Raw genomic sequence first — 24,950 nt, 5'->3', positions numbered from 1 at the left:
CTAAAACAGGATGAAAATGAGGAGTCCAATCAGCAGATGCAGCATTCCCATTCTGACACAACAGGCATCACTGGCAGTGGTTGTTGTAGATGTGGTGGCAGCAGTAGTTGGGGTAGTGGTTCCTGTAGTTGGGGCAGTGGTTGTTGTAGTTGGGGTAGTGGTTGTTGTAGTTGGGGTAGTGGTAGTTGTAGTTGTGGTTGTTCTTGTTGGGGTAGTGGTAGTTGTTGTTACAGACATGGTTGTAGGGGTGGTTGTAGTTGGGGTAGTGGTTGTTGTAGTTGGGGTAGTGGTTGTTGTAGTTGGAGTAGTGGTTGTTGTTGGGGTCGTGGTTGTTGTAGTTTGGGTAGTGGGTGTTGTAGTTGGGGTTGTTGTTGTTGTTGGGGTAGTGGTTGTTGTAGTTGGGGTAGTGGTTGTTGTAGTAGGAGTAGTGGTTGTTGTAGTTGGGGTCGTGGTTGTTGTGGTTGGGGTAGTCTTTTTAGTTGTAGGGGTAGTGGTTGTTGTGGTTGGGGTAGTGGTTGTTGTAGTTATGGTAGTGGTTGTTGTTGTTGGGGTACTGGTTGTTGAAGTTGGGGTCGTTGTTGTTGTAGTTGGGGTTGTGGTTGTTGTAGTTGGGGTCGTGGTTGTTGTAGTTGGGGTCGTGGTTGTTGTAGTTGGGGTAGTGGTTGTTGTAGTTGGGGTAGTGGTTGTTGTAGTAGGGATGGTGGTTGTTGTAGTTGGTGTAGTCGTTGTTGTTGTTGGGGTAGTGGTTGTTGTGGTTGGGGTAGTGGTTGTTGTGGTTGGGGTAGTGGTTGTTGTAGTTGGGGTCGTGGTGGTTGTTGTTGGGGTCGTGGTTGTTGTCGTTGGGGTCGTGGTTGTTGTAGTTGGGGTCGTGGTTGTTGTGGTTGGGGTAGTAGTTTTTGTGGTTGGGGTAGTGGTTGTTGTTGTAGGGGTAGTGGTTGTTGTAGTTGGGGTCGTGGTGGTTGTTGTTGGGGTCGTGGTTGTTGTAGTTGGGGTCGTGGTTGTTGTAGTTGGGGTAGTGGTTGTTGTAGTTGGGGTAGTGGTTGTTGTGGTTGGGGTAGTGGTTGTTGTGGTTGGGGTAGTGGTTGATGTAGTTGGGGTCGTGGTGGTTGTCTTTAGGGTCGTGGTTGTTGTAGTAGGGGCAGTGGTTGTTGTGGTTGGGGTAGTGGTTGTTGTTGTAGGGGTAGTGGTTGTTGTAGTTGGGGTAGTTGTTGTTGTAGTTGGCGTAGTGGTTGTTGTAGTTGGGGTAGTGGTTGTTGTAGTAGGGTTAGTGGTTGTTGTAGTTGTGGTAGTGGTTGTTGTAGTTTGGCTACTGGTAGTTGTTTTTGGGGTAGCTGTTGTTGTAGTTGGGGTAGTGGTGGTTGTAGTTGGGATGGTGGTTGTTGTAGTTGGGGTAGTGGTTTTTGTTGTTGGGGTCGCGGTGGTTGTAGTTGGGATAGTGGTTGTTGTAGTTGGGGTAGTGGTTGCTGTAGTTGGGGTCGTGGTTGTTGTAGTTGGGGTAGTGGTTGTTGTAGTTGGGGTCGTGGTTGTTGTGATTGAGGTAGTGGTTGTTGTGGTTGGGGTACTGGTTGTTGTAGTTGGGGTCGTGGTGGTTGTCGTTTGGGTCGTGGTTGTTGTAGTAGGGGCCGTGGTTGTTGTAGTTGGGATAGTGGTTGTTGTAGTTGGGGAAGTTGTAGTTGTTGTTGGGATGGTGGTTGTTGTAGTTGGGGTAGTTGTTGTTGTTGTTGGGGTAGTGGTTGTTGTGGTTGGGGTAGTGGTTGTTGTAGTTGGGGTAGTGGTTGTTGTAGTTGGGGAAGTGGTAGTTGTTGGTGGGATGGTGGTCGTTGTAGTTGGGGTAGTCGTTGTTGTTGTTGGGGCAGTGGTTGTTGTGGTTGGTGTAGTGGTTGTTGTTTTAGGGGTAGTGGTTGTTGTAGTTGGGGTAGTGGTTGTTGTAGTTGGGGTTGTGGTTGTTGTAGTTGGGGTAGTGGTTGTTGTAGTTGGGGTCGTGGTTGTTGTAGTTGGGGTAGTGGTTGTTGTTGTAGGGGTAGTGGTTGGGGTATTGGTTGTTGTAGTTGGGGTAGTGGTGGTTGTAGTTGGGGTAGTGGTTGTTGTTGTTGGGGTAGTGGTTGTTGTAGTTGGGGTCGTGGTTGTTGTAGTTGGCGTAGTGGTTGTTGTAGTTGGGGTAGTGGTTGTTGTAGGAGGGGTAGTGGTTGTTGTAGTTTGGCTACTGGTAGTTGTTGTTGGGGTAGCTGTTGTTGTAGTTGGGGTAGTGGTGGTTGTAGTTTGGATGGTGGTTGTTGTAGTTGGGGTAGTGGTTTTTGTTGTTGGGGTCGCGGTGGTTGTAGTAGGGATAGTGGTTGTTGTAGGTGGAGTAGTGGTTGCTGTAGTTGGGGTCGTGGTTGTTGTAGTTGGGGTAGTGGTTGTTGTAGTTGGGGTAGTGGTTGTTGTGGTAGTGGTTGTTGTGGTTGGGGTAGTGGTTGTTGTAGTTGGGGTCGTGGTGGTTGTCGTTTGGGTCGTGGTTGTTGTAGTAGGGGCCGTGGTTGTTGTCGTTGGGGTAGTGATTGTTGTTGTAGGGGAAGTGGTTGTTGTAGTTGGTGTAGTTGTTGTTGTAGTTGGCGTAGTGGTTGTTGTAGTTGGGGTAGTGGTTGTTGTAGTAGGGATGGTGGTTGTTGTAGTTGGGGTAGTCGTTGTTGTTGTTGGGGTAGTGGTTGTTGTGGTTGGGGTAGTGGTTGTTGTGGTTGGGGTAGTGGTTGTTGTGGTTGGGGTAGTGGTTGTTGTAGTTGGGGTCGTGGTGGTTGTTGTTGGGGTCGTGGTTGTTGTCGTTGGGGTCGTGGTTGTTGTAGTTGGGGTCGTGGTTGTTGTAGTTGGGGTCGTGGTGGTTGTTGTTGGGGTCGTGGATGTTGTTGTTGGGGTCGTGGTTGTTGTAGTTGGGGTCGTGGTTGTTGTGGTTGGGGTAGTAGTTGTGGTTGGGGTAGTGGTTGTTGTTGTAGGGGTCGTGGTTGTTGTAGTTGGGTTAGTGGTTGTTGTAGTTGGGGTAGTGGTTGTTGTAGTTGGGGTAGTTGTAGTTGTTGTTGGGATGGTGGTTGTTGTAGTTGGGGTAGTCGTTGTTGTTGTTGGGGTAGTGGTTGTTGTGGTTGGGGTAGTGGTTGTTGTTGTAGGGGTAGTGGTTGTTGTAGTTGGGGTAGTGGTTGTTGTAGTTGCGGTAGTGGTTGTTGTAGTTGGGGTAGTGGTAGTTGTTGTTGGGATGGTGGTTGTTGTAGTTGGGGTAGTCGTTGTTGTTGTAGTTGGGGTAGTGGTGGTTGTCGTTGGGGTAGTGGTTGTTGTAGTTGGGGTAGTGGTTGTTGTTGTTGGGTTAGTGGTTGTTGTAGTTGGGGTACTGGTTGTTGTAGTGATGGCCATGGTTGGAGGGGTAGTGGTTGTTGTAGTTGGAGTAGTGGTTGTTGTTGTTGGGGTCGTGGTTGTTGTAGTTGGGGTAGTGGGTGTTGTAGTTTGGGTTGTTGTTGTTGTTGGAGTAGTGGTTGTTGTAGTTGGGGTCGTGGTGGTTGTTGTTGGGGTCGTGGTTGTTGTCGTTGGGGTCATGGTTGTTGTAGTTGGGGTCGTGGTTGTTGTGGTTGGGGTAGTAGTTGTTGTGGTTGGGTAAGTGGTTGTTGTTGTAGGGGTAGTGGTTGTTGTAGTTGGGGTCGTGGTGGTTGTTGTTGGGGTCGTGGTTGTTGTCGTTGGGGTCGTGGTTGTTGTAGTTGGGTTATTGGTTGTTGTAGTTGGGGTAGTGGTTGTTGTAGTAGGGGTGGTGGTTGTTGTAGTTGGGGTAGTCGTTGTTGTTGTTGGGGTAGTGGTTGTTGTGGTTGGGGTAGTGGTTGTTGTGGTTGGGGTAGTGGTTGTTGTAGTTGGGGTCGTGGTGGTTGTTGTTGGGGTCGTGGTTGTTGTCGTTGGGGTCGTGGTTGTTGTAGTTAGGGTCGTGGTTGTTGTAGTTGGGGTCGTGGTGGTTGTTGTTGGGGTCGTGGATGTTGTTGTTTGGGTCGTGGTTGTTGTTGTAGGGGTAGTGGTTGTTGTAGTTGGGTTAGTGGTTGTTGTAGTTGGGGTAGTGGTTGTTGTATTTGGGGTAGTTGTAGTTGTTGTTGGGATGGTGGTTGTTGTAGTTGGGGTAGTCGTTGTTGTTGTTGGGGTAGTGGTTGTTGTGGTTGGGGTAGTGGTTGTTGTTGTAGGGGTAGTGGTTGTTGTAGTTGGGGTAGTGGATGTTGTAGTTGCGGTAGTGGTTGTTGTAGTTGGGGTAGTGGTAGTTGTTGTTGGGATGGCGGTTGTTGTAGTTGGGGTAGTCGTTGTTGTTGTTGGGGTAGTGGTGGTTGTCGTTGGGGTAGTGGTTGTTGTAGTTGGGGTAGTGGTTGTTGTTGTTGGGTTAGTGGTTGTTGTAGTTGGGGTACTGGTTGTTGTAGTGATGGCCATGGTTGGAGGGGTAGTGGTTGTTGTAGTTGGAGTAGTGGTTGTTGTTGTTGGGGTCGTGGTTGTTGTAGTTGGGGTAGTGGGTGTTGTAGTTTGGGTTGTTGTTGTTGTTGGAGTAGTGGTTGTTGTAGTTGGGGTCGTGGTGGTTGTTGTTGGGGTCATGGTTGTTGTCGTTGGGGTCGTGGTTGTTGTAGTTGGGGTCGTGGTTGTTGTGGTTGGGGTAGTAGTTGTTGTGGTTGGGTAAGTGGTTGTTGTTGTAGGGGTAGTGGTTGTTGTAGTTGGGGTCGTGGTGGTTGTTGTTGGGGTCGTGGTTGTTGTCGTTGGGGTCGTGGTTGTTGTAGTTGGGTTATTGGTTGTTGTAGTTGGGGTAGTGGTTGTTGTAGTAGGGATGGTGGTTGTTGTAGTTGGGGTAGTCGTTGTTGTTGTTGGGGTAGTGGTTGTTGTGGTTGGGGTAGTGGTTGTTGTGGTTGGGGTAGTGGTTGTTGTAGTTGGGGTCGTGGTGGTTGTTGTTGGGGTCGTGGTTGTTGTCGTTGGGGTCGTGGTTGTTGTAGTTGGGGTCGTGGTTGTTGTAGTTGGGGTCGTGGTTGTTGTAGTTGGGGTAGTGGTTGTTGTGGTAGTGGTTGTTGTGGTTGGGGTAGTGGTTGTTGTGGTTGGGGTAGTGGTTGTTGTAGTTGGGGTCGTGGTGGTTGTCGTTTGGGTCGTGGTTGTTGTAGTAGGGGCCGTGGTTGTTGTCGTTGGGGTAGTGATTGTTGTTGTAGGGGAAGTGGTTGTTGTAGTTGGTGTAGTTGTTGTTGTAGTTGGCGTAGTGGTTGTTGTAGTTGGGGTAGTGGTTGTTGTAGTAGGGATGGTGGTTGTTGTAGTTGGGGTAGCCGTTGTTGTTGTTGGGGTAGTGGTTGTTGTGGTTGGGGTAGTGGTTGTTGTGGTTGGGTTAGTGGTTGTTGTGGTTGGGGTAGTGGTTGTTGTAGTTGGGGTCGTGGTGGTTGTTGTTGGGGTCGTGGTTGTTGTCGTTGGGGTCGTGGTTGTTGTAGTTGGGGTTGTGGTTGTTGTAGTTGGGGTCGTGGTGGTTGTTGTTGGGGTCGTGGATGTTGTTGTTGGGGTCGTGGTTGTTGTAGTTGGGGTCGTGGTTGTTGTGGTTGGGGTAGTAGTTGTGGTTGGGGTAGTGGTTGTTGTTGTAGGGGTAGTGGTTGTTGTAGTTGGGGTAGTTGTAGTTGTTGTTGGGATGTTGGTTGTTGTAGTTGGGGTAGTCGTTGTTGTTGTTGGGGTAGTGGTTGTTGTGGTTGGGGTAGTGGTTGTTGTTGTAGGGGTAGTGGTTGTTGTAGTTGGGGTAGTGGTTGTTGTAGTTGCGGTAGTTGTTGTTGTAGTTGGGGTAGTGGTAGTTGTTGTTGGGATGGTGGTTGTTGTAGTTGGGGTAGTCGTTGTTGTTGTTGTTGGGGTAGTGGTTGTTGTAGTTGGGGTAGTGGTTGTTGTTGTTGGGTTAGTGGTTGTTGTAGTTGGGGTACTGGTTGTTGTAGTGATGGCCATGGTTGGAGGGGTAGTGGTTGTTGTAGTTGGAGTAGTGGTTGTTGTTGTTGGGGTCGTGGTTGTTGTAGTTGGGGTAGTGGGTGTTGTAGTTTGGGTTGTTGTTGTTGTTGGAGTAGTGGTTGTTGTAGTTGGGGTCGTGATGGTTGTTGTTGGGGTCGTGGTTGTTGTCGTTGGGGTCGTGGTTGTTGTAGTTGGGGTCGTGGTTGTTGTGGTTGGGGTAGTAGTCGTTGTGGTTGGGTAAGTGGTTGTTGTTGTAGGGGTAGTGGTTGTTGTAGTTGGGGTCGTGGTGGTTGTTGTTGGGGTCGTGGTTGTTGTCGTTGGGGTCGTGGTTGTTGTAGTTGGGTTATTGGTTGTTGTAGTTGGGGTAGTGGTTGTTGTAGTAGGGATGGTGGTTGTTGTAGTTGGGGTAGTCGTTGTTGTTGTTGGGGTAGTGGTTGTTGTGGTTGGGGTAGTGGTTGTTGTGGTTGGGGTAGTGGTTGTTGTAGTTGGGGTCGTGGTGGTTGTTGTTGGGGTCGTGGTTGTTGTCGTTGGGGTCGTGGTTGTTGTAGTTAGGGTCGTGGTTGTTGTAGTTGGGGTCGTGGTGGTTGTTGTTGGGGTCGTGGATGTTGTTGTTGGGGTCGTGGTTGTTGTTGTAGGGGTAGTGGTTGTTGTAGTTGGGTTAGTGGTTGTTGTAGTTGGGGTAGTGGTTGTTGTAGTTGGGGTAGTTGTAGTTGTTGTTGGGATGGTGGTTGTTGTAGTTGGGGTAGTCGTTGTTGTTGTTGGGGTAGTGGTTGTTGTGGTTGGGGTAGTGGTTGTTGTTGTAGGGGTAGTGGTTGTTGTAGTTGGGGTAGTGGTTGTTGTAGTTACGGTAGTGGTTGTTGTAGTTGGGGTAGTGGTAGTTGTTGTTGGGATGGCGGTTGTTGTAGTTGGGGTAGTCGTTGTTGTTGTTGGGGTAGTGGTGGTTGTCGTTGGGGTAGTGGTTGTTGTAGTTGGGGTAGTGGTTGTTGTTGTTGGGTTAGTGGTTGTTGTAGTTGGGGTACTGGTTGTTGTAGTGATGGCCATGGTTGGAGGGGTAGTGGTTGTTGTAGTCGGAGTAGTGGTTGTTGTTGTTGGGGTCGTGGTTGTTGTAGTTGGGGTAGTGGGTGTTGTAGTTTGGGTTGTTGTTGTTGTTGGAGTAGTGGTTGTTGTAGTTGGGGTCGTGATGGTTGTTGTTGGGGTCGTGGTTGTTGTCGTTGGGGTCGTGGTTGTTGTAGTTGGGGTCGTGGTTGTTGTGGTTGGGGTAGTAGTTGTTGTGGTTGGGTAAGTGGTTGTTGTTGTAGGGGTAGTGGTTGTTGTAGTTGGGGTCGTGGTGGTTGTTGTTGGGGTCGTGGTTGTTGTCGTTGGGGTCGTGGTTGTTGTAGTTGGGTTATTGGTTGTTGTAGTTGGGGTTGTGGTTGTTGTAGTAGGGATGGTGGTTGTTGTAGTTGGGGTAGTCGTTGTTGTTGTTGGGGTTGTGGTTGTTGTGGTTGGGGTAGTGGTTGTTGTGGTTGGGGTAGTGGTTGTTGTAGTTGGGGTCGTGGTGGTTGTTGTTGGGGTCGTGGTTGTTGTCGTTGGGGTCGTGGTTGTTGTAGTTGGGGTCGTGGTTGTTGTAGTTGGGGTCGTGGTGGTTGTTGTTGGGATCGTGGATGTTGTTGTTGGGGTCGTGGTTGTTGTTGTAGGGGTAGTGGTTGTTGTAGTTGGGTTAGTGGTTGTTGTAGTTGGGGTAGTGGTTGTTGTAGTTGGGGTAGTTGTAGTTGTTGTTGGGATGGTGGTTGTTGTAGTTGGGGTAGTCGTTGTTGTTGGGGTAGTGGTTGTTGTGGTTGGGGTAGTGGTTGTTGTTGTAGGGGTAGTGGTTGTTGTAGTTGGGGTCGTGGTTGTTGTAGTTGGGGTAGTGGGTGTTGTAGTTTGGGTTGTTGTTGTTGGAGTAGTGGTTGTTGTAGTTGGGGTCGTGGTGGTTGTTGTTGGGGTCGTGGTTGTTGTCGTTGGGGTCGTGGTTGTTGTAGTTGGGGTCGTGGTTGTTGTGGTTGGGGTAGTAGTTGTGGTTGGGGTAGTGGATGTTGTTGTAGGGGTAGTGGTTGTTGTAGTTGGGTTAGTGGTTGTTGTAGTTGGGGTAGTGGTTGTTGTAGTTGGGGTAGTTGTAGTTGTTGTTGGGATGGTGGTTGTTGTAGTTGGGGTAGTCGTTGTTGTTGTTGGGGTAGTGGTTGTTGTGGTAGTGGTTGTTGTTGTAGGGGTAGTGGTTGTTGTAGTTGGGGTAGTGGTTGTTGTAGTTGCGGTAGTGGTTGTTGTAGTTGGGGTAGTGGTAGTTGTTGTTGGGATGGTGGTTGTTGTAGTTGGGGTAGTCGTTGTTGTTGTTGTTGGGGTAGTGGTGGTTGTCGTTGGGGTAGTGGTTGTTGTAGTTGGGGTAGTGGTTGTTGTTGTTGGGTTAGTGGTTGTTGTAGTTGGGGTACTGGTTGTTGTAGTGATGGCCATGGTTGGAGGGGTAGTGGTTGTTGTAGTTGGAGTAGTGGTTGTTGTTGTTGGGGTCGTGGTTGTTGTAGTTGGGGTAGTGGGTGTTGTAGTTTGGGTTGTTGTTGTTGTTGGAGTAGTGGTTGTTGTAGTTGGGGTCGTGATGGTTGTTGTTGGGGTCGTGGTTGTTGCCGTTGGGGTCGTGGTTGTTGTAGTTGGGGTCGTGGTTGTTGTGGTTGGGGTAGTAGTTGTTGTGGTTGGGTAAGTGGTTGTTGTTGTAGGGGTAGTGGTTTTTGTAGTTGGGGTCGTGGTGGTTGTTGTTGGGGTCGTGGTTGTTGTCGTTGGGGTCGTGGTTGTTGTAGTTGGGTTATTGGTTGTTGTAGTTGGGTTAGTGGTTGTTGTAGTAGGGATGGTGGTTGTTGTAGTTGGGGTAGTCGTTGTTGTTGTTGGGGTAGTGGTTGTTGTGGTTGGGGTAGTGGTTGTTGTGGTTGGGGTAGTGGTTGTTGTTGTTGGGGTCGTGGTTGTTGTCGTTGGGGTCGTGGTTGTTGTAGTTAGGGTCGTGGTTGTTGTAGTTGGGGTCGTGGTGGTTGTTGTTGGGGTCGTGGATGTTGTTGTTGGGGTCGTGGTTGTTGTTGTAGGGGTAGTGGTTGTTGTAGTTGGGTTAGTGGTTGTTGTAGTTGGGGTAGTGGTTGTTGTAGTTGGGGTAGTTGTAGTTGTTGTTGGGATGGTGGTTGTTGTAGTTGGGGTAGTCGTTGTTGTTGTTGGGGTAGTGGTTGTTGTGGTTGGGGTAGTGGTTGTTGTTGTAGGGGTAGTGGTTGTTGTAGTTGGGGTAGTGGTTGTTGTAGTTGCGGTAGTGGTTGTTGTAGTTGGGGTAGTGGTAGTTGTTGTTGGGATGGCGGTTGTTGTAGTTGGGGTAGTCGTTGTTGTTGTTGGGGTAGTGGTGGTTGTCGTTGGGGTAGTGGTTGTTGTAGTTGGGGTAGTGGTTGTTGTTGTTGGGTTAGTGGTTGTTGTAGTTGGGGTACTGGTTGTTGTAGTGATGGCCATGGTTGGAGGGGTAGTGGTTGTTGTAGTTGGAGTAGTGGTTGTTGTTGTTGGGGTCGTGGTTGTTGTAGTTGGGGTAGTGGGTGTTGTATTTTGGGTTGTTGTTGTTGTTGGAGTAGTGGTTGTTGTAGTTGGGGTCGTGATGGTTGTTGTTGGGGTCGTGGTTGTTGTAGTTGGGGTCGTGGTTGTTGTGGTTGGGGTAGTAGTTGTTGTGGTTGGGTAAGTGGTTGTTGTTGTAGGGGTAGTGGTTGTTGTAGTTGGGGTCGTGGTGGTTGTTGTTGGGGTCGTGGTTGTTGTCGTTGGGGTCGTGGTTGTTGTAGTTGGGTTATTGGTTGTTGTAGTTGGGGTAGTGGTTGTCGTAGTAGGGATGGTGGTTGTTGTAGTTGGGGTAGTCGTTGTTGTTGTTGGGGTTGTGGTTGTTGTGGTTGGGGTAGTGGTTGTTGTGGTTGGGGTAGTGGTTGTTGTAGTTGGGGTCGTGGTGGTTGTTGTTGGGGTCGTGGTTGTTGTCGTTGGGGTCGTGGTTGTTGTAGTTGGGGTCGTGGTTGTTGTAGTTGGGGTCGTGGTGGTTGTTGTTGGGATCGTGGATGTTGTTGTTGGGGTCGTGGTTGTTGTTGTAGGGGTAGTGGTTGTTGTAGTTGGGTTAGTGGTTGTTGTAGTTGGGGTAGTGGTTGTTGTAGTTGGGGTAGTTGTAGTTGTTGTTGGGATGGTGGTTGTTGTAGTTGGGGTAGTCGTTGTTGTTGGGGTAGTGGTTGTTGTGGTTGGGGTAGTGGTTGTTGTTGTAGGGGTAGTGGTTGTTGTAGTTGGGGTCGTGGTTGTTGTAGTTGGGGTAGTGGGTGTTGTAGTTTGGGTTGTTGTTGTTGGAGTAGTGGTTGTTGTAGTTGGGGTCGTGATGGTTGTTGTTGGGGTCGTGGTTGTTGTAGTTGGGGTCGTGGTTGTTGTGGTTGGGGTAGTAGTTGTTGTGGTTGGGTAAGTGGTTGTTGTTGTAGGGGTAGTGGTTGTTGTAGTTGGGGTCGTGGTGGTTGTTGTTGGGGTCGTGGTTGTTGTCGTTGGGGTCGTGGTTGTTGTAGTTGGGTTATTGGTTGTTGTAGTTGGGGTAGTGGTTGTCGTAGTAGGGATGGTGGTTGTTGTAGTTGGGGTAGTCGTTGTTGTTGTTGGGGTACTGGTTGTTGTGGTTGGGGTAGTGGTTGTTGTGGTTGGGGTAGTGGTTGTTGTAGTTGGGGTCGTGGTGGTTGTTGTTGGGGTCGTGGTTGTTGTCGTTGGGGTCGTGGTTGTTGTAGTTGGGGTCGTGGTTGTTGTAGTTGGGGTCGTGGTGGTTGTTGTTGGGGTCGTGGATGTTGTTGTTGGGGTCGTGGTTGTTGTTGTAGGGGTAGTGGTTGTTGTAGTTGGGTTAGTGGTTGTTGTAGTTTGGGTAGTGGTTGTTGTAGTTGGGGTAGTTGTAGTTGTTGTTGGGATGGTGGTTGTTGTAGTTGGGGTAGTCGTTGTTGTTGTTGGGGTAGTGGTTGTTGTGGTTGGGGTAGTGGTTGTTGTTGTAGGGGTAGTGGTTGTTGTAGTTGGGGTAGTGGTTGTTGTAGTTGCGGTAGTGGTTGTTGTAGTTGGGGTAGTGATAGTTGTTGTTGGGATGGCGGTTGTTGTAGTTGGGGTAGTCGTTGTTGTTGTTGGGGTAGTGGCGGTTGTCGTTGGGGTAGTGGTTGTTGTAGTTGGGGTAGTGGTTGTTGTTGTTGGGTTAGTGGTTGTTGTAGTTGGGGTACTGGTTGTTGTAGTGATGGCCATGGTTGGAGGGGTAGTGGTTGTTGTAGTTGGAGTAGTGGTTGTTGTTGTTGGGGTCGTGGTTGTTGTAGTTGGGGTAGTGGGTGTTGTAGTTTGGGTTGTTGTTGTTGGAGTAGTGGTTGTTGTAGTTGGGGTCGTGGTGGTTGTTGTTGGGGTCGTGGTTGTTGTCGTTGGGGTCGTGGTTGTTGTAGTTGGGGTCGTGGTTGTTGTGGTTGGGGTAGTAGTTGTTGTGGTTGGGTAAGTGGTTGTTGTTGTAGGGGTAGTGGTTGTTGTAGTTGGGGTCGTGGTGGTTGTTGTTGGGGTCGTGGTTGTTGTCGTTTGGGTCGTGGTTGTTGTAGTTGGGTTATTGGTTGTTGTAGTTGGGGTAGTGGTTGTTGTAGTTGGGGAAGTGGTAGTTGTTGTTGGGATGGTGGTTGTTGTAGTTGGGGTAGTCGTTGTTGTTGTTGGGGTAGTGGTTATTGTGGTTGGGGTAGTGGTTGTTGTAGTTGGGGTAGTGGTTGTTGTAGTTGGGGAAGTGGTAGTTGTTGTTGGGATGGTGGTTTTTGTAGTTGGGGTAGTCGTTGTTGTTGTTGGGGTAGTGGTTGTTGTGGTTGGGGTAGTGGTTGTTGTAGTTGGGGTAGTGGTTGTTGTAGTTGGGGAAGTGGTTGTTGTAGGTGGGGTAGTGGTAGTTGTTGGTGGGATGGTGGTTGTTGTAGTTGGGGTAGTCGTTGTTGTTGTTTGGGTAGTGGTTGTTGTGGTTGGGGTAGTGGTTGTTGTTTTAGGGGTAGTGGTTGTTGTAGTTGGGGTCGTGGTTGTTGTCGTTGGGGTCGTGGTTGTTGAAGTTGGGGTCGTTGTTGTTGTAGTTGGGGTTGTGGTTGTTGTAGTTGGGGTAGTGGTTGTTGTAGTTGGGGTCGTGGTTGTTGTAGTTGGGGTAGTGGTTGTTGTGGTTGGGGTAGTGGTTGTTGTAGTTGGGGTCGTGGTGGTTGTCGTTTGGGTCGTGGTTGTTGTAGTAGGGGCCGTGGTTGTTGTGGTTGGGGTAGTGGTTGTTGTTGTAGGGGAAGTGGTTGTTGTAGTTGGGGTAGTTGTTGTTGTAGTTGGCGTAGTGGTTGTTGTAGTTGGGGTAGTGGTTGTTGTAGTAGGGATGGTGGTTGTTGTAGTTGGGGTAGTCGTTGTTGTTGTTGGGGTAGTGGTTGTTGTAGTTGGGGTCGTGGTGGTTGTTGTTGGGGTCGTGGATGTTGTCGTTGGGGTCGTGGTTGTTGTTGTAGGGGTAGTGGTTGTTGTAGTTGGGGTAGTGGTTGTTGTAGTTGGGGTAGTGGTTGTTGTAGTTGGGGTAGTGGTAGTTGTCGGGATGGTGGTTGTTGTAGTTGGGGTAGTGGTTGTTGTTGTCGGGGTAGTGGTGGTTGTCATTGGGGTAGTGGTTGTTGTAGTTGGGGTCGTGGTTGTTGTAGTTGGGGTAGTGGTTGTTGTGGTTGGGGTAGTGGTTGTTGTAGTTGGGGTCGTGGTGGTTGTCGTTTGCGTCGTGGTTGTTGTAGTAGGGGCCGTGGTTGTTGTGGTTGGGGTAGTGGTTGTTGTTGTAGGGGAAGTGGTTGTTGTAGTTGGGGTAGTTGTTGTTGTAGTTGGCGTAGTGGTTGTTGTAGTTGGGGTAGTGGTTGTTGTAGTAGGGATGGTGGTTGTTGTAGTTGGGGTAGTCGTTGTTGTTGTTGGGGTAGTGGTTGTTGTGGTTGGGGTAGTGTTTGTTGTGGTTGGGGTAGTGGTTGTTGTAGTTGGGGTCGTGGTTGTTGTGGTTGGGGTTGTAGTTGTTGTGGTTGGGGTAGTGGTTGTTGTTGTAGGGGTAGTGGTTGTTGTAGTTGGGGTCGTGGTGGTTGTTGTTGGGGTCGTGGATGTTGTCGTTGGGGTCGTGGTTGTTGTTGTAGGGGTAGTGGTTGTTGTAGTTTGGGTAGTGGTTGTTGTAGTTGGGGTAGTGGTAGTTGTAGTTGGGGTAGTGGTAGTTGTCGGGATGGTGGTTGTTGTAGTTGGGGTAGTGGTTGTTGTTGTCGGGGTAGTGGTGGTTGTCATTGGGGTAGTGGTTGTTGTAGTTGGGGTCGTGGTTGTTGTAGTTGGGGTAGTGGTTGTTGTGGTTGGGGTAGTGGTTGTTGTAGTTGGGGTCGTGGTGGTTGTCGTTTGGGTCGTGGTTGTTGTAGTAGGGGCCGTGGTTGTTGTGGTTGGGGTATTGGTTGTTGTTGTAGGGGAAGTGGTTGTTGTAGTTGGGGTAGTTGTTGTTGTAGTTGGCGTAGTGGTTGTTGTAGTTGGGGTAGTGGTTGTTGTAGTTGGGGTAGTGGTAGTTGTTGGGATGGTGGTTGTTGTAGTTGGGGTAGTGGTTGTTGTTGTTGGGGTAGTGGTGGTTGTCGTTGGGGTAGTGGTTGTTGTAGTTGGGGTCGTGGTTGTTGTAGTTGGGGTAGTGGTTGTTGTGGTTGGGGTAGTAGTTGTTGAAGTTGGGGTCGTGGTGGTTGTCGTTTGGGTCGTGGTTGTTGTAGTAGGGGGAGTGGTTGTTGTGGTTGGGGTATTGGTTGTTGTTGTAGGGGAAGTGGTTGTTGTAGTTGGGGTAGTTGTTGTTGTAGTTGGCGTAGTGGTTGTTGTAGTTGGGGTAGTGGTTGTTGTAGTAGGGATGGTGGTAATTGTAGTTGGGGTAGTGTTTGTTGTGGTTGGGGTAGTGGTTGTTGTAGTTGGGGTCGTGGTGGTTGTCGTTTGGGTCGTGGTTGTTGTTTTAGGGGCCGTGGTTGTTGTGGTTGGGGTAGTGGTTGTTGTTGTAGGGGAAGTGGTGGTTGTAGTTGGGGTAGTTGTTGTTGTAGTTGGCGTAGTGGTTGTTGTAGTTGGGGTAGTGGTTGTTGTAGTAGGGATGGTGGTTGTTGTAGTTGGGGTAGTCGTTGTTGTTGTTGGGGTAGTGGTTGTTGTGGATGGGGTAATGGTTGTTGTGGTTGGGGTAGTGGTTGTTGTAGTTGGGGTCGTGGTTGTTGTGGTTGGGGAAGTAGTTGTTGTGGTTGGGGTAGTGGTTGTTGTTGTAGGGGTAGTGGTTGTTGTAGTTGGGGTCGTGTTGGTTGTTGTTGGGGTCGTGGTTGTTGTCGTTGGGGTCGTGGTTGTTGTTGTAGGGGTAGTGGTTGTTGTAGTTGGGGTAGTGGTTGTTGTAGTTGGGGTAGTGGTTGTTGTAGTTGGGGTAGTGGTAGTTGTTGGGATGGTGGTTGTTGTAGTTGGGGTAGTGGTTGTTGTTGTTGGGGTAGTTGTGGTTGTCGTTGGGGTAGTGGTTGTTGTAGTTGGGGTCGTGGTTGTTGTAGTTGGGGTAGTGGTTGTTGTGGTTGGGGTAGTGGTTGTTGTAGTTGGGGTCGTGGTGGTTGTCGTTTGGGTCGTGGTTGTTGTAGTAGGGGCCGTGGTTGTTGTGGTTGGGGTATTGGTTGTTGTTGTAGGGGAAGTGGTTGTTGTAGTTGGGGTAGTTGTTGTTGTAGTTGGCGTAGTGGTTGTTGTAGTTGGGGTAGTGGTTGTTGTAGTTGGGGTAGTGGTAGTTGTTGGGATGGTGGTTGTTGTAGTTGGGGTAGTGGTTGTTGTTGTTGGGGTAGTGGTGGTTGTCGTTGGGGTAGTGGTTGTTGTAGTTGGGGTCATGGTTGTTGTAGTTGGGGTAGTGGTTGTTGTGGTTGGGGTAGTGGTTGTTATAGTTGGGGTCGTGGTGGTTGTCGTTTGGGTCGTGGTTGTTGTAGTAGGGGCCGTGGTTGTTGTGGTTGGGGTATTGGTTGTTGTTATAGGGGAAGTGGTTGTTGTAGTTGGGGTAGTTGTTGTTGTAGTTGGCGTAGTGGTTGTTGTAGTTGGGGTAGTGGTTGTTGTAGTAGGGATGGTGGTTGTTGTAGTTGGGGTAGTCGTTGTTGTTGTTGGGGTAGTGGTTGTTGTGGTTGGGGTAGTGGTTGTTGTGGTTGGGGTAGTAGTTGTTGTGGTTGGGGTAGTGGTTGTTGTTGTAGGGGTAGTGGTTGTTGTAGTTGGGGTTGTGGTGGTTGTTGTTGGGGTCGTGGTTGTTGTCGTTGGGGTCGTGGTTGTTGTAGTTGGGGTCATTGTTGTTGTGGTCGGGATGGTGGCTGTTGTGGTTGGGGTAGTGGTCTTTGTAGTTGGGGTCGCGGTGGTTGTCGTTGGGGTCGTGGTTGTTGTAGTAGGGGCCTTGGTTGTTGTGGTTGGAGTAGTGGTTGTTGTAGTAGGGGTAGTGGTTGTTGTAGTTGGGGTAGTGGTTGTTGTAGTTGGGCTAGTGGTTGTTGTAGTTGGGGTAGCTGTTGTTGTAGTTGGGGTAGTGGTGGTTGTAGTTGGGATGGTGGTTGTTGTAGTTGGGGAAGTGGTTGTTGTTGTTGGGGTCGTGCTGGTTGTAGTTGGGATAGTGGTTGTTGTAGTTGGGGTAGTGGTTGTTGTAGTTGGGGTCGTGGTTGTTGTGGTTGGGGTTGTGGTTGTTGTAGTTGGGCTCCTGGTAGTTGTTGTTGGGATGGTGGTTGTTGTCGTTGGGGTCGTGGTTGTTGTCGTTGGGGTTGTGGTTGTTGTGGTTGGGGTAGTGGTTGTTGTTGTAGGGGTAGTGGTTGTTGTAGTTGGGGTAGTGGTAGTTGTTATTGGGATAGTTGTTGTTGTTCGGGTCGTGGTTGTTGTAGTTGGGGTAGTTGTTGTTGTAGTTGGGGTAGTGGTTGTTGTAGTTGGGGTAGTTGTTGTGGTAGTTGGGGTAGTGACTGTTGTAGTTGGGGTAGTTGTAGTTGGGGTAGTTGTAGTTGGGGTAGTGGTTGTTGTAGTTGGGGTCGTTTTTGTTGTAGTGGTTGTTGTAGTTGGGGTAGTTGTTGTTGTAGTTGGGGTAGTGGTTGTTGTAGTTGGGGTAGTTGTTGTGGTAGTTGGGGTAGTGACTGTTGTAGTTGGGGTAGTTGTAGTTGGGGTAGTTGTAGTTGGGGTAGTGGTTGTTGTAGTTGGGGTAGTTGTTGTTGTGGTAGTGGTTGTTGTAGTTGGGGTTGTGGTTGTTGTGGTTGGGATAGTGGTTGTTGTTGTAGGGGTAGTGGTTGTTGTAGTTGGGGTAGTTGTTGTTGTGGTTGGGGTAGTGGTTGTTGTAGTTGGGGTTGTGGTTGTTGTAGTTGGGGTAGTTGTTGTTGGGGTCATGGTTGTTGTAGTTGGGGTAGTGGTTGTTGTAGTTGGGGTAGTGGTTGTTGTAGTTGGGGTTGTGGTTGTTGTAGTTGGGGTAGTTGTTGTTGGTGTCGTGGTTGTTGTAGTTTGGGTAGTTGTTGTGGTAGTTGGGGTAGTGACTGTTGTAGTTGGGGTAGTGGTAGTTGTAGTTGGGGTAGTGGTTGTTGTAGTTGGGGTAGTGGTTGTTGTGGTTGGGATAGTGGTTGTTGTTGTAGGGATAGTGGTTTTTGTAGTTGGGGTAGTGGTTGTTGTAGTTGGGATAGTGGTTGTTGTTGTTGTAGTGAGAGTGTTACACAAACTAGTCCCACAACAGGCTGGTCCACTGGTAATGTTACCAACATCTTGCATGAAAGGCAGTGACCCCAGGCTGGCAGCAGCTGCACACAGATTTGTAGATGCACAGCCAAAAGCTGGAGAAGTGCCGCCCGAATTTGTCACTAAAGATGAAACACAATCACAGGTTTGTTAGTTGGATAATTTCAGAGAGAATTCTTCACCTTATGAGTAACTTGAATTCATAAGGAAATGTATTTTGATGACAATAGTTAAACATTAGTTGTTGCCATGGTTACAGTCTTGCAGTATTTGAACATCGCACCTTATTTCTAACATGTACACGTGTACTTCAGGACCTAGTGACATCACTGATTTCACTGTTTTATGTTCTCACGTGTGCAACAGAGAATATGTTTGATCCAATCCAACCACACCCTTCAACTACACTGGTTGTTTTTTAGACGTGATACAGGCCTGAAGGTTTCAACCAGCAGAGGGCAGCAGAACACTGTGATGTTATGTTACTTGTCTCAGTGAAAGAAGCAAGTCCCCAATTTAAACATACGTTCACGTCAGTCAAAATGTTGAACTAAATCTAACTCAATTAATGAGTTTTCTCAATGTTTATTGTTGTGCAATATTTATCTCATGTTTTCAAAGCTGTTACCATTTCTTATTTTGATTATTATTAAAATAAAGAATTGTTCATTTAACTCATGTTGGAATCAAAGAAACTCTCAAAATGAGCAAAAACCTTTTTTGTGGACAAAGCAAGAGACTTTTATACGGGAGCGTAATGCATTCAGTTGAAATTGAAGTTCCCTGTATAGACACAGATTACTGTTATGAATCTGTAACGTCACAAAGGAAAGGTTTTATGTTTTAGCGATCCTCCAAAGAGGCAAAAGCTCTTACGGTGTTTTTTAGAGAATTTTCAAATAAACCTTAAAACATCAGTTGAAAGTTTTTTCCATCTTTCGGGTGATATGCTACAGATACACAAATGATAGTTTTCATTTTTGTCCAAAATTTAAATATTTCGTTTGTCAGTCGTTTGTAGTTCACTGTTTTTTATTCAGAAGGAGAGTCTGACAGTTTTAAGCGACGCTATACGTCATGGCGCTAATACAATAAATCGTGCCAAACAAAAGATGCAAAACGTCCATCCAAAATGTAACTTCATCAAAATACTAGATTACAATTATTTAAGAAAAACAGAGCCTTTTGAAAAAAAATTATCTCAGGATTTTCGAGATAATTATCTAATAAAAGTAGGACTTTTTTTTCAAGTGAATCTAATTCGCTTCTGTACTTTTATAATCAAGTTGAGCTCCAGGGAAAATAACAAACAGATTAACTGAGAAATAATCAAAAGTTTTGTCAACTGGTCAAGATGGAACTACTTTTAACTACTTTTTCTCCTGTGTGCTCTTTAATTCTAAAACATTATGATGATCTTAAGATAATGAAAAAGTAAACTTTTCATAAAAAGACATAAGGCAGTTAAAAGTAATTGTTTAATCTATAATGTTATAGATCATAAATACACAGTAACACAGATGATACAGATTTAATTAGAGCATTATTATTATTATTATTATTATTATTATAAACTTACATGAGTAAATATATCTTAACTCTTCACTCTTTAGTATGAATATGTTAAAAATACTTAAAGGTAGTAGAATAGGTTTGAAGTGCTCTTTGTTTAAATGCAGTAAATAAGAAGAAGACTTACCACTGGCTTGAAAGCAGCGATCCTCTGTTCCCCTACATTGTAGTGAAGAGCTGCAGACAGAGGTGACGGGGTTACAAACGTGACACTGTAGACTGTTACCTGCTGGAACCAAAGGGACTGAAACAGACAAAAAGTGATACTGTTTATTAGAGGAAGAGAGAAGATGGAAGTGTTATGGATTAAAAACAGAACATGTCAGAAGAAGGATGCAGATTAATAAGAGTCATCTAAATCTACTTACAAGGCAGAGTGTTGGAGTTGCAGTTGTCTGTGTTGCAGCATGTAGCACTTGCAAGTGCACTCGAATGACCCAAGTTAACTGAAAATGTCTGAGAGCCTGTGGCTGGACACAGGGAGGGGGGGGCACAGGCCTTGTAGATTTGCTGTCCAGGAGTCCCAGATGAAAGGGCTGCAGAGTCAAAGTGCAGTTTGTTAATGGTGATGGAAAGCACACGTCACTTTGCAGTTCATGTATTTCACTGGAAAGTAACTTGTAGAGAAGTTTACCTTGAATGGAAGCTGTGATACACATCGTGCCTGTGGGACATGGAACTGGTACTGTGGTTGAACAGGTAGCATTTGTGCAAGTTTCACACACAAGTGCTTCACCTGCAATGTGGAGAAAAATAGTCAGTGATATGTTGATCTGATCTAAATTGTGGTTCATAAAGGCTCAAAAATCTAATTACTGTTGAAAAGGAGTTTCAGACATATGGGTTGTACTTTTAATATAAATAGACACTTCACACATGACTCTAAATTATTTCATCTGCTTCCTACCTGTGTAGTCTGTTTCTTGTACTGCTGTACTGTAACTTATGAATTTCTCCTCTGATGAGCCTCCTTATATTTTCAAGGATAATAATAATACAATATGATAAATAATAATATATAAATTTAAAATAGTAATTAGTTACCTGTGCTGGAGAGAGCCCAGATGAGAGTCAGAGAAAGAAGCAGCTTCATCATGATGATCAGGTAAGTTCAGCAGATTCCTTATACGACCTCTCATCAACACGGAGGCACTTTATATACTCTACAGGTGATGAACGCCTGTATGACTGATACATGTCTGAATATCTCAGGGATTGGGCGTGTTTGAATTTTTACAGCATGATCATTCAAACTGTCAGTCTCTCTTTTGTCACAGAGGAAAACACGTCAACACACGACAACACACCCATTTTAACTTTGTCACTGTTAACCTGTTTAGGATTGTCCACCAAAAACAAAAAGCATAAAACATAGACCTACATTTCCCTCAGGATCATTTTAGTATTTATATGTTTAATATATATATATATATATATATATATATATATATCAATGTATATATGTATAATATATCAATGCATTTGATACGGCTTAATTATATAGTAAGCAGACTTTCTCTGAGTAGCAGAATCTTTCATTAGAAGTTTTGATTTCATGTATGTCAGAACTAAAAATAAAAGAAAAGCTGTTTTTACAATGGTCACATGTCACATACACTTCTTGTCATTCATCATCTGGAATGTTGTCAAACTGGTAACCTGTTTGTTAATACATCTTGATGCAGCATGAAAAAATGATAAAATTAATGTGTTGATAATAATTATATGATATTACACTTATCCAGTTATTTCAAGTAGACTATACACCGAACAAAATTCAGTTTTTGTGGGTTAAATTCAAGTTAAATATAATTAAAACATTACAAATGTTTTTTATCATTATATATCATCATATAGTTTAACCAACATTGCAATGAATAAAACATCTACACATTGAATCTTGCCGAGTTGAGGCTAATTTTAAACAGGCTGACATTATTTACTACTTTGTTGCATTAATAAGCACAACATAGGGTTTGTAGAATAATGACCTGCAAAGTATCTTGTAGCAAAGTTAAATTCAATTGGTTAAAGAAATACTGAATTAAAAGAGAAGCATTTAGAAATAGAAGCAACACATTTTATTAAAAGGAAATAAAATATCACACTTTGCAATAACCAGTAGTTCATTCTAGATTGAAAATCTTTATTGTCATCATTGTACAATGAAATTATAAGAGTCTTCTCTTTCCAAGATATATCTCTATATAGTTGTCAAAATGTGGAGATATATCGTTTGAAAACAACAATAGTAGCAGCATCAGCAACTAACTACATACAGAAGATAAGAAATAAACATATTTACAGTGAAAAACAAGATTCTTTTAGGGGGTTTCAGTCCCTGATGAAGGAGTGTGTGTGTGAGTGTGTTAATCACAGCACTTGATGTGTGTGTGTGTGTGTGTGTTTCCTTCATAGTCCTTGATGTGTGTGATATGTGCACTCTGAAAGTGGGTTTGACAGACTGTGATGTGTTCAGGCACGGAGGAGTGTGATGAGGGTCATGGCTCTGGGATAGATTCTGCTCCTCAGTCTGTTGGTGGAGGATCTTTGTTATGGGCTGCACCATGGCCGCTCCCTCCTCTGTGTGTGTGTGGGGGGGATTTAATGTACAACTGATCAATCAACAAGTGATCAGTCGTCATCATGAATGACAAACCACATGGAAACAGATTGGGGTAGAAGTAGCAGCAGCGCAGCCAACATGATGCTGGCAACAGTTCATCGACTTATTTCACACGCTGCTGTGTCATTGTCCGAGGATTCATACCAAGCTGTGGACCTGCCTAGTCTATCTGACAGGAGAACAAATAAAAGCACGTCAGTAAAGTTATTTATTAAAGTCAATAAAGAAAGGGTTGGTACTCAGACAGTTGTATTGTTGATGCTCTGCCTGCCACACCTACTATTGAACTGACGCACAGCCTCTCTCTATTTTTACCTTAATAATAGGCCTTTGAAAATCAAATGATGTTGTTCACTAGGTGGGTTTTCTCTCTCTGTCTCTCTCTCTCTCTCTCTCTCTCTCTCTCTCTCTCTCTCTCTCTCTCTCTCTCTCTCTCTCTCTGACACTCAGCTTCAATATGTGACTTTTATTTCGATGCCGCAACACCACATAGCAATCGGGGGAAACAATGTTGTGTCTCATACCTCATATAGTTTTTTAACTTTCCTTAACTCTCTTGGACTAGTATTAAAGCCGAATATATAATATTTATTATTTATTTAATATATACTTGCTTTAGGTTTTGATACAATAAATTTAGTTATTCAAATGACTAATTCTCATTGAGTGTGTGTGACACAGAAGACTCAGCTTCACCTTCACTCATTCAGTTTTACCCCAACTGCTGCACATCGTACAATGTTAGCTTTGACCTCCCAAGAAGTCGTCGAGGATTGTCCTCACACGCAGCTGTGACATCACCCAGAAAAATAAATTACTTGGAAAAGTGGTCTTCATAGTTTTACAAAGATTAAAACCCCATGGCTTAAAAAGTTTTTAACACAAAGAGTAATAATGGACCATGGCTGTATCCTCAGGTGTCCTGTCAGCAGATAATTCTAACACTATCGTCTCCATCGAAGGTTCACCTGAAGATAAGTTAGAAGTTTAAAACTATATTTTAGTGCGCTGTTATGTTTGATGTCCATTAAAATGTTTTTCTTCTCTTTTAGAATCAGTGTAACTTTGGTTGTACTGTTTTCAAGGATAATAGACCTGGAGACATCGTGACCTGAAATGGTCAAACAGACATTTCAATTCGCAAAGGTCTTGTTCTACAGAGACTTAATGTGACTCCAGGTCAAGATCGCTGCTGTGAATTAGTTCAAGCTTAGATTGACATTTTTTATTTTTGCTGTTGACCTCAAAATCGTGCCAGTGAAGGTTGCTTAGAAAAATAAACATGTTCTCTATAGTGTGTTGTTCTGTATTGTTGATGTTCTTTAGCAACATTACCACACCTCCTGTTGTTGAATTAATGGCACAGCCTCTCTATTTATATTTCTGGCCTTTAGAAATCAAAAGTATGTTCTTCTTCAGGTAGGTCATAAAGCTTCTCCCACAGATGCTTCACATGTTTGTATGGGTGCGAACTGTTTCTGTGTGAGGACGCCAACAACGCCTAAACAATGGGAAATAATCAACTTAACTTTTGGAGACTGAATTGGAAGTCTTCCTCATCTGAATGCTGAAGTGTCCTTGGGCAAGATACTGAACCCCGAATTGCCCCTCATAGAAAATGTGCTGCCCATAGATGCACCCTCATTTTACCCATTGTCCCTATGTTCACTCATGTGGAAATAGTATTACAGCAGGATAAACATTAACCTGCAAAACCTCAGCTGCTGCCGATTTAATTATTTGAAACTACAAAACAGATACTTAAAATAAAGTAAAGGTGTGTGGTGCTTTGTTAAAACTGCTTCATGTTTCATATACTGTCTTAAATGTTCTTTTATCTCCTTTCCTGCACAGGTTGACAGCAGACCAGTTGCTGCTGTGAGGACACTGACAAAATAAGAAAACTGGATTTACAGACAGCATGGATGGAGAGGGGGAGGGGGACCCTGGTCCAGAACGTTTATGTCAAGTGAGTGTTAATATTTCTTCTTGTAAAGTCTAGCAAATGACAACAAAGAGACAACAAACGACTGAAAGATACGCAAACTACTTTAAAGTGATGCAAATAGGACACAACCAGAAAGGGACAAATCAAGTATGAATATACAAATAATACACTTTAGGGACAGGTTGATCAATATAACTTAAGTTTTGTGAGAAGCTAACACACCTGTTTTATTATTATCTTTATGCAAAGTTAACAAATATTTTCAACATGATTTTCTTGCTAAACCAGTCTTGGCATTTAGAGCGCTTCTAACATAGCCAATGCAAATGCGTCATTAAATTCATCTCTAAATACTTGTGCCCTTTCAACACAGGAGATCACACCTTGACAACACATTCACTAGTTATGTCATAATATATGACAGAACTAAAATAGTTAGAGGATAACCTCAGTGACCGCACAGAGTCGACACTCATAACACAAGACGTACATTAGACTGGAAGGTCACTGGTTCGAGGACTGACACAAACATACCTGGATGTGGACCAGACCTGGATCTGTCAAAGTCCAAGAGGACTCTCCCTACCCCCACTGTCTAAGTGCCCTTTGACCAATAAAGGAATCTTGAATGTGAATTTAGGGACACTGGTATATATGAGTGATCTGTATTAAGCTGTTATTCAAGGCTCTGTCAAGAACGCCTCAATTATTGCAAACCATGGACTGTTGTTGTTGCAAGATGTTCAGCATAAGGTTTTGGAGGGTAAAATTGGTTTGATCTACCTCACCAACCATGATTTTCTCCAGAATCTTTCTTAATTTGTTCTTCAGAACTTTCCTAAAACTCAGTGTTCTTATATTGATGAATGCCAATATCTTCGGAAGTTGTTAATTTGCATATAGGCAAACGCCCTGCCGCTGCCCATAAAATGGCATGCGACTGCAGTGCTGTGTGCACACAGAGAAATTAAAAAAACTCAAACGGAAATTTAAGAGGTCAAGAACATTTAAATTAAGGTTTCTAGACCTTACAATACTCGTGATTTGAGAAATCCTTGAATAACTTTCTTCCAAAAGCGTTCTTTAAATAAAAATGGTTCTAAATTACACCCTTAGTTTTACAAAGAACCCTTGCAAATTATTTGGTCAAAAAAGGTTCTTCAGAAGCAAATGGTTCTGGATACAACCAAAGCCCATCAGGAAGAATCATTTAAAATTATTTTCCAAATTTAACTGGAAGCCAGTGAAGCAAATTCTGGAGAAATGTGAATGTTCCTGTCTGGACACATGCTGCAGAGTCTTTTCAGACTTAGTGGTGGGGCCTGATCACAGGGAATTACAATAGTCAAGCTTGGTAACAAAGGCATGGACTAATCCTTCTGCATCTCTGCTCCACAAAAGGATAAAACAACAATATACAGTCTCTTCTCCATGACCACCTCTTTTTTCTTTGTCGACATCTGCCCCAGTGTGGTATTTTTTAGTAACTGCATCAGGTGGATGTGAAGCGTGTCATTCAGCTTCCAGCATCGACTGAGCTGTGTTGACTGATACAAGATTTATCAAATAGATTTAAAAAAGTGTAACTGAATGTTAATCTGACCACTCACTGTAATGCACCAAACAATATTACCATCAATTCAGTAGCTGGGTCACACTCAGAAACTTTTTTATTGTTTTTAAAGTTACTGTTGTAAACAAAGAGAATATTACAAATTAATTCAAATTGAATTTGTTATGAGGTATGTAAAAAGTAGAAAAAATACTAAAATCTATTGCTAGTGATAAAGTTGTCATCACCATGCACAGCTCAATGAATTGTTTCCTGTCTTAGCCTCTGCAGCTTTTAGCCTCAGATGACCGACCCCAAAGAACATAAACTCATTGTTATATTCCACAAGTTGATGTAAAGACGTTTACACACTAGCGGACGTTGTGGATCCAGCAGGGGAGGGGAAGGAGTAGAGGAGGTCTGCCAAAGCTGTACATGTAAAAGTTGTCTGACAAGACATTTAATAAATAATAACTCTTGTTTCTATACCACTAATCTAAACAAGGTCAAAAATTACTTTGGAATAAAACAACACAGAACAAGACGAAACAAAAGTAAGAATTGTTGAATTTAAAGAAATCAGACATTAACATGCTTTCCTAGAAAAATCGTTT

The 24,950-nt window shown here is 45.0% G+C and overlaps 1 protein-coding gene across 1 annotated transcript; it reads right to left on the bottom strand.

The window, feature by feature from the left end:
* On the bottom strand, positions 1–19,306 carry LOC133010040 (phospholipase A2 inhibitor and Ly6/PLAUR domain-containing protein-like). The gene is made up of 6 exons (XM_061077453.1): positions 19,255–19,306; positions 18,845–18,946; positions 18,579–18,746; positions 18,338–18,454; positions 16,607–16,760; positions 1–85 (listed from the first exon to the last, which is right to left on the bottom strand). Exons 1-6 carry the CDS (start codon positions 19,304–19,306, stop codon positions 1–3), a joined length of 678 nt encoding a protein of 225 aa, XP_060933436.1.
* Between the last annotated feature and the right edge of the window lie 5,644 nt (positions 19,307–24,950).

Source organism: Limanda limanda, chromosome 9 (genome assembly GCF_963576545.1).
Source record: "Limanda limanda chromosome 9, fLimLim1.1, whole genome shotgun sequence".
Taxonomy (NCBI): domain Eukaryota; kingdom Metazoa; phylum Chordata; class Actinopteri; order Pleuronectiformes; family Pleuronectidae; genus Limanda; species Limanda limanda.
Note: the sequence above shows the minus strand (reverse complement) of the source record. Positions and strands in the feature narration are given on the sequence as shown.

What these genes read in the sequence shown, in the direction of transcription:
- LOC133010040 (XM_061077453.1), bottom strand. Translation starts at nt 19,306, where the DNA reads ATGATGAAGCTGCTTCTTTCTCTGACTCTCATCTGGGCTCTCTCCAGC. An exon ending in CAACTCCAACACTCTGCCTT is followed by an intron (nt 18,455 to 18,578) that starts GTAAGTAGATTT and finishes TGTCTGTTTCAG; the next exon opens with TCCCTTTGGTTCCAGCAGGT. An exon ending in TCGCTGCTTTCAAGCCAGTG is followed by an intron (nt 16,761 to 18,337) that starts GTAAGTCTTCTT and finishes TTTCATCTTTAG; the next exon opens with TGACAAATTCGGGCGGCACT.